General features: G+C 40.5%; 1 protein-coding gene across 4 annotated transcripts in view; it reads left to right on the top strand.

Annotated features, from left to right (window-relative positions):
* The first annotated feature begins 4,447 nt into the window (after positions 1 to 4,447).
* LOC121293545 (transcriptional-regulating factor 1) overlaps positions 4,448 to 10,433 on the top strand; it is an 82,027-nt gene continuing 76,041 nt past the window's right edge. For 3 of the 4 annotated variants that reach the window (XM_041216598.1, XM_041216589.1, XM_041216574.1), the window contains exon 1: positions 4,448 to 5,864. In XM_041216598.1, coding sequence (XP_041072532.1) covers positions 4,449 to 5,864 — 1,416 coding nt within the window. In that variant the 5' untranslated portion in view covers position 4,448. The remainder of the gene's footprint in view (positions 5,865 to 10,433) is intronic. The other variant, XM_041216580.1, reaches the window with a different exon arrangement.

Raw genomic sequence — 10,433 nt, 5'->3', positions numbered from 1 at the left:
CATTGAGCCTTTGCAGCTCCTGTCCCAAGCTACAGTGTGTCCCTCAGAACTTCGTCCTGGACCTTGGAGTATGCCAGTCCGCAACAGTTGGTCATGGACGTTGGAAGACCAACAAGTTTTGGGCTGACCATGGATGTCTTTCATCAACTCGGTGATCCTCCAAGAATTTCAATGGGGTCTTGTGGGAGCAACTGGCTAATAGCTCAAGAATATTTTACCTAATCCTTTCCTTCCCCCTACATCCCCTTCAGATCACTTGACAATCACTCTGCCTTCCCTTCTTCTCCCAATCCTCTGACTCAGAGTCTGCTGACCCCTAGTCTCCCACCTCCTCATTCTTCTTGAACTTAGACTGTATTTGTAATGTTGGAGTGGGGGACAGCATAAGGGCTGAACTGTCAACCAGGATGGGGGCAGGAAGAGGGCAGGGAAACAGAAAGCTTATTGGAGGGGCAAACCAGGTCAGCCTCTGAAAGCTCGTGACTGCAAACAGAGTAAGCAGATGATCGAGAGCCAGTATCCCGGAAAAGTTAACCAAGGGTATTTGTAATTACTTGCAACTTTGAGGTTCCAGATCAGTGATTGAGTGATTGAATGTCTTCCCCTCTCGCAATTATTTTGGATATGTAATAAAATATAATGTCTGGGGCTTGCCCAGTAGTTCAGCTTCTGTTGAAAGCCAAAGTTTGAAGATGAGTCTTCTGTTTTGGAGACCCAGACACTGGCTGCTATTAAGATTCAGGATTTATGGGGGTGCACTGTATTCAAATCAAAGAACTGATGGTGTGTAATTAATAATGCCATCTCTCAACATTAGGAGCATTTGTAATTTAGGCAAGTACAGTATTTTTGTATCAATGGATGATCATTAAAAACATCAACACAACATCATATAACAGCAAACAATCAGTAATTTTTAAATTGGGTAACAGTGACTTAAATGTAACACAACTTAAAGGATTTGAGTACTTAGGCTTTTAATTAGGAATGCAGTGAATGAAAGATAATTATGGTGTATAGTTTATGTAGGCAGTGCAAAAATATTCTTTGAGGAACTACCATGCTAATGAGTAACTTTGCCTCGTCACATTCTGATAAACCTATAAGATGAAGAAACATTTCTGTGTTGACTTAAATTTTCTTAAAATAGTTTGCAGAGATTTAGCTGTTAGTGTGAAACTGCTGCCAAGCCATTTATGGAAGAATGTTTAGTGAATGTGGGAATAAAGCTGAAGACAGATAAGGAAACTTCCAACCAGTGACGGGATCCAGGTGCGGGACCAGTGCTTGTGCAAATCAGTTTGTTTCTCTGGCAGCTTGTTGAGGGAACTGTCTGCACACTCTATGTATATATGAACATGCAGAATCATTTGACCGATTGCATGGATTTATTTCTGTTTTTGTTTTCATTAACCTAAAGAGTTCACACTTGGTAAAATTGACAAACCCTATCTTATATTTATGTTCAAGTTCTCTTTTTAAGTTCACCAGCCTATTAACAATCTTCCTATGATTGAATAAGTTCTGTGATTACTGTAATATCGTGTGTAATGTGAAACAAGACTTATTTTGCACACGCTTCTTTCAAGACAAAACTATACTGGTAATTTAAATGATTGCTGGAAAGGAGTTCTCCCCTTAGTTTGTATATATTATATATGATATATAGGTATGCTTATATGTGTGCACACACTAAATGTGAGTTCATACAGTCACACCAACTATTCGTCATAAGCTGAAGCTTTATCACAGTGACTGTAATTTTGATAAACTGAACAATTAAACAAGCCCAAACCTAACATCTTTAGATAAAATGCCATTGCAGATCTTGGTTATTACAAACGGAATCTATGTTGAAGGAGATAGGAAAGTTGTACTGTAATGCTCTGAAATTCTATAGCTGATAATTTAAATGATTTACATATTATTTATTGTCTGTGCACCTTCAGTGCCAACTGAGGTGGCATTTTTTTGTTTTGTGAACCTGGAACTCAAACATGTGACTTAATGGCAGATGAGGAAAATAAACACTCTCTTTGAATTTGTTGCAGGCAATGATAGCTCTTAAATGTGAGCTAAATGCCAAGGAGTGTCCTCACAGTGCTAAAGGACACCCATCTGATATTCTTCATCTTTGCCAGCAGAGCGGGGCATGCAGGGCACTCCAGTTAGTAAGTAATTTGCATGGTAACATTAATGCATTTTACAAGATTTCTTTGTACTTGTGAGAATCATGCACTGTCTAACGCTCTGTGGAAAAAACATTTTGAATAGCTTACCTGGATAGGAAGGAAAGAGTTCTATATGATGCATTTTTTTCTTTCCTTCTAACTGCACTGTTTTCATTTGAACAAATGTAATGTCCATTAGTTTTATACAAATATATTTTTTGAATCTTTAAATATGTTGAAGTTAAAATGTAACCATGTAATTGACTATTCAAATTTCATAAAACAAGGAGACGAGCAAGTTGATTAATATATTTTAATGTGGAATGCTGCACAATAATCATTAATCTTTTCAGAGAAGTATGGAATAATGAAACTCTCCTTTTGCAGGAGATACCAGCAAACACTGAGAAAAGGGATGTTTAAACTACGCTAGCACAATGGATTGCAGAGATCTTTTGATGTGTTAATTGGCTGTTTCCTCATTGTTAGATTTTTAGCTTATGCAAACCTGCCTGCTTAAAATAAATATTGTTTGCCTCGGAAAAGAAGTAACTGAATGGCCCAAAGCCTTACCCTGTATTTAGGTGATGTCACAAAACCCTGCTTCTTGACCCCTCTTCGCAGTTACAATATTGTAGTTCGGCAATCGGGAACCAATAACCTGGATTTTGTGATCAATGGCAAATGAATGGTGCTCGTCATTTGTACATTTGGTCACAAACTTTCTAAAGGGCTTTCACACTGGGTTGCAGTTTTTCAGAATTAAAAAGAGTGTTGTGCCCTCCATAGAGGTCCTGGGACCTGTGCGAACAGGTACCTCCTTAACCAATCAGATTGCAGAATTCTTAGTGATACACTGCCTGAACCAAGAGCTATAAATTAGAACAGGTGATTCAATGCCAAATTACACACAGCAAGTAAAATGAAGAGAAGGAAAGAAAGATGGGATTAAGAGAAGGAAAAAGCTATATACTCTTTTTTAAAATCTCCAACAATAATTTAACATTTGAAGGAAAGATTCCACACTGGTAAAAGTTAAAATTAGTTAAGGGAGGTTTTTCAGCAATTGAATGGACAAACTTTGATTTTTTTCTGGCTCATTTAGTGGGTATCTTATGTTTGCACTCCAAGTATGCATTTATTTGAATATCTAGTTTCTTGGTAAGGGATAAGTGTCGTGAAGTTTTTTGGGAGCAAGGACACTCAGAAAGCAACTTCCTGATATCAGAGTTGAACTGCATGTATGTAGGAAGAAGTAGTTGATGCCCAATTTATGCCACAACAACTGTTGATAACCTGATCATTACTTCTAACACAAACCCGGGCCATTGTTTCTCCCGGCAACAGTGAAAATGATTTCAATTGTGTGATTAAGAAAAAAATATTTGTAAGGGATGTACCCTAGGAATCTTTGAAGGTCTCAAAAACACTCCATTCTCAAAGGTTTGTCTGGCTTAGGCTGCAATAACACCATCAGTTTGTACATGAGGATTTTTTTAAGCAGACAACCGTTGCAAATGAACTATGAACTACCTCATTAGCTAGACACTAGATTTTTACCTCTCAGACTTGGGTTCAAAATTTTCAGAGTAATGAAATGTAAGTGCCCATCTATGATGTTTGTAAGAGCCTATATGAAGTGATGTAGCAAATCACACTCTGGTTGATATGGGCATCCACTGACAGCACAAAACTGACATGAATTAGCAATGTCCCTCACAGTCACCATAGAATGGCTGGTATTGATGTAGTGAACATGTCTTAGTGCTGTACAGATGCTGCCAGAAGGCTAGGGCTGAGGTGCATTACTGGAGCAGAGTAGAAGGAAGCTTTACTCTGCATTTAGCTGTACTATACTGTGCCTGGTCTGGGTACCTAAAAAATGTCAAGTTCCACTCCCCAGCACTAACAGTCCTTGTCTTAATGAATAGAAAAATGTTATAAACTAAGTTCCAGATCACTTACTGACCTGTGTCTCATTTTCATCACAGGTATATTGATGTTTTACTCTCCATGGACTGCTTCAAGATGTACTGTAAACATTTTCATCAAGATGTGATGCAGCAATCTAGATTCAACTTGACTTGAGGATAAGATCCAGCATTGCCAACTTGAAATAAAAGGAAAATTGTATTTCAATTTCGAAATCCACTGTGGCTTAAAGAAAAATTTTCTCAGGGAACTTGAGGATTCCAAACTTATTTTTGTTATTTTTATGCCTTGTTTAGGGGCCTGGCAATCATTTGTGGTTTAAACATTGAATTGCCTTAAGAACAAATGATGGGAGACCAACCCCTGTACAAGTCAAATCATGCTGTGAACAACACAGAAAACCTGTACTATCCACAACAGCCACAATCCAGCACTCTGACCAACATGAGTGGAAATCTGAATCATAGTTATGGATCGACAGGCATGGACACATCTCAGACTTCTCCGCCTTCCCCTCATTTTCCTCCACATTCAAGGGAAGCTGCAGTAGCAGGAACTATGCCGGTTGTTACCAAAAGCCTTATGATAGAGCCATCTAGGCCAAACAATTGGCCTCATTCCAATGCTGGCAATCATGTTCAAATGCAGAATGATCTTAACAATCCCTCTATGATGTGGACCTCCACTGCTCAGACTGATGCTCCAGATGGATATTCTTATGTATATTCTTCAGCAAATGACAATTCCTCACAGAAATTGACTAGTGATGTCTTGCACAAGTTGGACTCCTTCACACAGGTTTTTACAAATCAGAACCTCCGATTGCAACAGGCAAATAATGTAGCATCAAGCCAGCCAAGCCAGACTGCCATGGTTGAGAATGTACGTGACAGCACACTTCGGCAACTGCTGTCCCAGAAACCTCCAGCTGAACAACAAGCTACTGTACTTCCAATGCAGAGATTCCAACATTCCTTAACACAACAAATGCATTGTGCGTTTCCAGTTACGCAATCGAAGCAACAGTTGCAAGCCATCCAGCAGCAGCAGCAACAACAACAACAGATGTATTTTGAGTACCAACAATTGGCTCAGCTGCCACAACAGCAGTCGGTGTTGCAGCACTCGCAGTCGCACGTTCAGCAGCTGCAGGCTCAACAGGTGTTGTCTCAGCACATTCAGCAACTACCGCAGCAACAATATTTTGTACGTCAACAGCAGTCGCAGCAACACACTTCAGCACAGCAGCAGCAGCAGCAATGCCACATGCATTCAGTTCAGTTCTATCAGTCGCAGCCGATTTTGTGTCAGTTGCAGCAACCGATGCAGCAGCAAATGCAGCCGCCACCACCTTACCACCGAGACCAAAACCACAAGGCCATGCAGCAGCCACATCAGTACTCCCAAGAACAATCCCACCCTTCTCAGCACATTCAGATGGCTGCACCCTCTCAGTATTTCTACCAAGAACCGCCACACTATAGGCATTTGTACCAGCAAAGTCAATTGCATCAGCAACAAGAAGAAGCTATGCAACAGAAACAATTTAATGCAGAAAGTCGGATTCAGGCTTCTCTTGCCCACCATAAAAGCACTCCTGCTTCAGAGATTGCAGAAGAAGTGTCAAGGAAGGAACTAAGTAATATGAGTCATCCTGGGGGACTTATGGTTCCCCAAAGACATCTTATAACACCATCTAATATCCCTCATGCACCTGTCAAGGTATCTCAACAACAATCTCATAATTATACTTGGTCTCAGGTAAAAATTCCCAGATGGGTTTGAATTAAAATTTTGTACAAATTTATTTTTGTTATTCTTCAGTTGCTCATTTATTCTGCAGATGTGTTTGTGAATTGTGTTTTAGCAGTATGAAACAATCTGCCTGTTAAAAGGACAATCAGAGTAATTATTTATATTTCATTGCATTTAGTCAAAAATCCATGTGATTGTGTTCAGAAACTTGGACCTTTAAGTCAACATTATAAACTATGTATGTATAACTGGAATAAGAAATTTCCACCATTTGGTGGAATTTTGACTTTTGGATCATGGAAACACGCCCTTTAAATATTTTTCTGACCTCTGTATGGCCTGGGGGGTGTGGGGGATGTGTCACTCACCCCCTTCTAATCTGCTGCCAGTTCTGACCTGGCTTTGACTTGCTTTCTGTGATTGGGAGATGCCCAGGCCCTGCCCCCAGTGGCTGCTGCTTCCATGTGCAACCTGCAGATGGCCTTGCCCAATTTGAGGGCCTGTTACTGATGGGGCACCTTGGCCCCAGCCCAACTGCAGCCTGCCACTCATCTTCAGGCTCTGGCTTCGGGAGGGAAGAAGGGAGCCTCCAGCTGGCCTGGGCTCACTTGCAACCTGCCCTCGACAGCAGTGGTCACTTTGTGGCACCCCTGGCCCAGCCTACTCTGGACCCTGATACTACCCAAGCACCCAGTGATGGAAGGGGCAGCACGTCCTGCCCCTTCGGGGCCTGCTCCCCCAGAGCCTGAGCTCCTGTTCCCCAAGAGGACAGCTTGCTCTTCCCCAACAGTGCGGATCCAAACGGCACTGACCAAGGAGGAGCCGCAGACACCTACTGGTAGGGGCAGCAGCAGTGTCCAGGAGCTGAACCTGAACAAGGTGGAGAAATCCTATGTGGTGGAGGGTGAATAAGATGGAGTGGATGAGAGAGTTTGGAGGGGGGAGGGAAGGCATGAATGGGGAGGCTGTGCAGGGAGGAAGGGCATGAGTTGGGGGGCTGTGTGGAGAGGGAGGGCATGAGTAGGAAGAAAGGGTGTGAGGGAAAAGGGAGGGCATGCATAGTGGCATGAGTGGGAAAGGAGGGCATGTGATTATGTGGTTGAATGCAGGAGAAGACACAAGTGAGGGACTGAGTGTTTGGCTGAATGGGGAGGGAGGGTATGAATGAGTGAAGGGAGGGGTTTGGGAAACGGGCTGCTGAGTGAGAGGTGGAGAATTGATTACAATTTGTGGGGAGGGGGATAAGGGCTTTAGAGCCTTTTGTCACCATGGCATATGGAGATCTTGGCTGAAATCTGCGTGGGTACATCAAATTTTTACAAAGTACCGTTGAAAACACATTTTCATATTTGTATGATTTATTATATGTTGATCTATAATATACAACCTTCAATGATTATTTACTGAATATTACAATGCTGTTTTATTGCTGTTTTGAGTTTTTGCGAGCCTCTGGGGTCACATTAATTTTGGAATTTTTTTGAGTTTTTATATATTTGTTTATGGGACGTAGACATCACTGGCAAGGCCAGTCCTTGTTGCCCATCTTTAATTGTGCTTGAGAAGGTGGTGGTGAGTTAAAGTGGGGTCAGTTTGGAAAATTGTTTGCAAAGCACTGTCTTATTCCTTTGCTTTGCTTCACATGTGTGTAATCCAGCAAGGTCCAATTCTGTTGCTAGTATAGACTTCATCCTGCATTGAATGCTGAAATGCTGAGGTAAGTGATGATTTGATACAAATGCATTAGTCCACAGTGTTGATGGTAATTGAAGCTAACTAAAGACATAGCTAATGTTTCTACCCACTTGAAGTGACTGAGAAGCATTTGCATCTCACAGATCATAGTCAGTGCTTTAATTACTTGATTCCTTGTCACAAAAGATTTTCAGACCTTTTTGACTTCAGCCACTCTAGCCCCTGGTCAAAGATGATTTTGTATTTGCTCATGTATCCCCATAAATAATGAATTAACATGGTGCTGAATTTTGAAAGGTTCTCTCAAGCATTTGGTAAAGGTGTTATTAAGAATTTAAGAATGCATGCAGTCAGAAAATGTAATTCCTCAAATTGAACCCATTCCTTTCACAAACCATGTGCAACTTCACCAATCTCAGACTCTGTAATTCATTTAATCTCTTGAAAAAGGATTTTACAATGATTTTCTCTTTCTCCTTTAATTCCTAAAAAGGGTAGTGAATTGACTTGTATTCACAGTATTTCTCTGATCCATATCCTCATGATTCACCATTCACTGATTTTACTTTGTGTGTTAGATCGATGGACCCCTATAATTGCAGGACAATTATTTTGCATATAATTTGACCATCTCTATCTGTATTTATTTTTTAAATTTTCAATTCCATTCCTAACTGCATCTCTTCTTTTAAAGGTGCATGTTCACACAGCATGATTAACTGCTTTTATAGGATGTCTATTGGGATGGGGGTTGTGGGTGCGGCGGTGAAGCAGAATGGAGGGAAAATGAAACAAATTCTTTATCTTAATTCTTATGTTTGTTAATCATGTCCTCTTGCATTGATAGCCAAAGTTAACCTGCTTGAATCTGCAATATCAATTACTCCCTTGGGTTTTGAATATTTGTATCATGTTCCAGTCTTTTTCCTTATGGAAATTGATTCACTTCTGAGCCATGTCCCTGAATTGCCTGAGTTGCTCTGCTCTGAACACTGACACATCAATGTTCTTTTGAATTGTTGAATTCAAATTGCACTGCGCTTCCAATTCTGGAAGTACAATTAAGCACACAAAATCTATCTGCATTTTTTGACCCATGCACTTAGTCTGTCCAATGCCTTGGAATAGAATCAGCCTTCTTGCTACATTGTCCGATTTAATGAACTTGGCATCTTGTCCGGTTGTGTATTGATTTTCTCATATTGATTTTTCTGCCTCATCAAGGTTTCCCATATTCTGCAAAGTTGATCCTCTCATATGTGCACACTTGACTAATTATTCAAGGAGGTCTGACCTCTTATGTATTCTTTCCATGACCCAATACGAATGTGCAAGTAGCTGAACATGATACCAAGGAAGTATTCAACAGTGTATGGGACAAAGGACACAATACTGTAACTGAGACCTAATCAGTGATTTATTAAGGTTTTGAGTATCTTGCTTGTTTTTGTGCTCCATGCCTTTAATTATAAAGCCATGGATTTCAGATGCTTTTTTAAAATAGCTTAATGTGCCACTTTTAAAATTTGTACCATATAATTTATATTGCCTCACCTTATTCTTCTCCCTAAAATGCATCACACCACTTTTCTCTGCATTATATTTTAGCCAACTAAGATCTGTTGCTAATGTCATGAAACTTAGAAATGGAGCAAAAATATCATCTGCAAACCGAAATTGTAACTTCTACACCATAGTTCATGTCAATATACATCAAAAAAAGCAGTGGTCCTAATACCAACTCCTGGGGAACACCACTGTAAGCTTGCCTCCAGTCTGGAGAAACCACCGCCCACCTCTGCTATCTGCTTTCTGTCTCTTTTCCAATTTTGTATCCATGCTGCCACTGCCCCTGTTGTCTGATGGGCTTCAGTGTTGCTAACAAGTCTATTATGTGGCACTTTATCAAATGCCTTTTCAAAGTCCATATACAACAGAACATGAACTACCTTCATCAACATTCTGTTATTTCATTGTATAACACAATCAAGTTTATCTGACATAACTTCACTTTAACATTCATGTTGGCTGTAATTATTGAGCACATGTTCTTCCAAGTGACAATTTGTCCTGGATGATGAGCTCTAGAAGTTCCCTCAGCTGACTGCTCTGTAGCTACCACATTTATTATTTATTATGCACTTTAATGGCCTTGGAATGGTGGCGATAAGCATTCTATGATATTGTATTCAAGGAGGATTGAAGGACTGTGGTCAAAGCTACCACTTTTTCCACCTTTACTACATTCAGCAACCTAAGATGAATCCCAGGATAACTTGGACTGAATAACTTTTATTTTGAGCACTGCCAGCCTTCTAAGCACCTCCTTTTTAAAAATCTAATCATCCAATTTTATCCGATCTACAAACCATATTATTCGAGTCAGGAATGTGCGTGAATATTCACCACTGGCTTGGGTGGGTGTAGCAGTGTTCAAGATGTTCAACACAGTCTTGCCACTGGGTTCCATATCTACTTGTCCATTACATATGTTCTGAGACTGTAGTGTGTACTATCTACAGGGTGCACTGTAACAACTTGGCTTGGTTGCTTTGTCAGCTCCTCTGTCCACCTTGACCCCTATCACCCAGAGCAGCAAGAACGGCTTTGTCTTGGAAACAACAACAACTCCAAGTTCCTCTCTGAATTACACATCATCTTTACGTGGAGCTACAGCACTGTTCCTTCACTGTGATCAGGGAAATTTCTTACAATCTTCATGGGAGCACCTTCTTAAGGATTGAAACTGTTCAAGGAATTTTGAGGGCAAGTAACACTGGGCAGCATACGTGCCCTTGTTATTGATGGCCACATCCTATTCCCCAATTCCTTTTTTTTGCATATTCAGCTTGACTTTTTTTGTATTGTACTGCCTTAGCA

The sequence above is a fragment of the Carcharodon carcharias genome, chromosome 2, assembly GCF_017639515.1.
Source record: "Carcharodon carcharias isolate sCarCar2 chromosome 2, sCarCar2.pri, whole genome shotgun sequence".
Taxonomy (NCBI): Eukaryota; Metazoa; Chordata; class Chondrichthyes; order Lamniformes; family Lamnidae; genus Carcharodon; species Carcharodon carcharias.
Note: the sequence above shows the minus strand (reverse complement) of the source record. Positions and strands in the feature narration are given on the sequence as shown.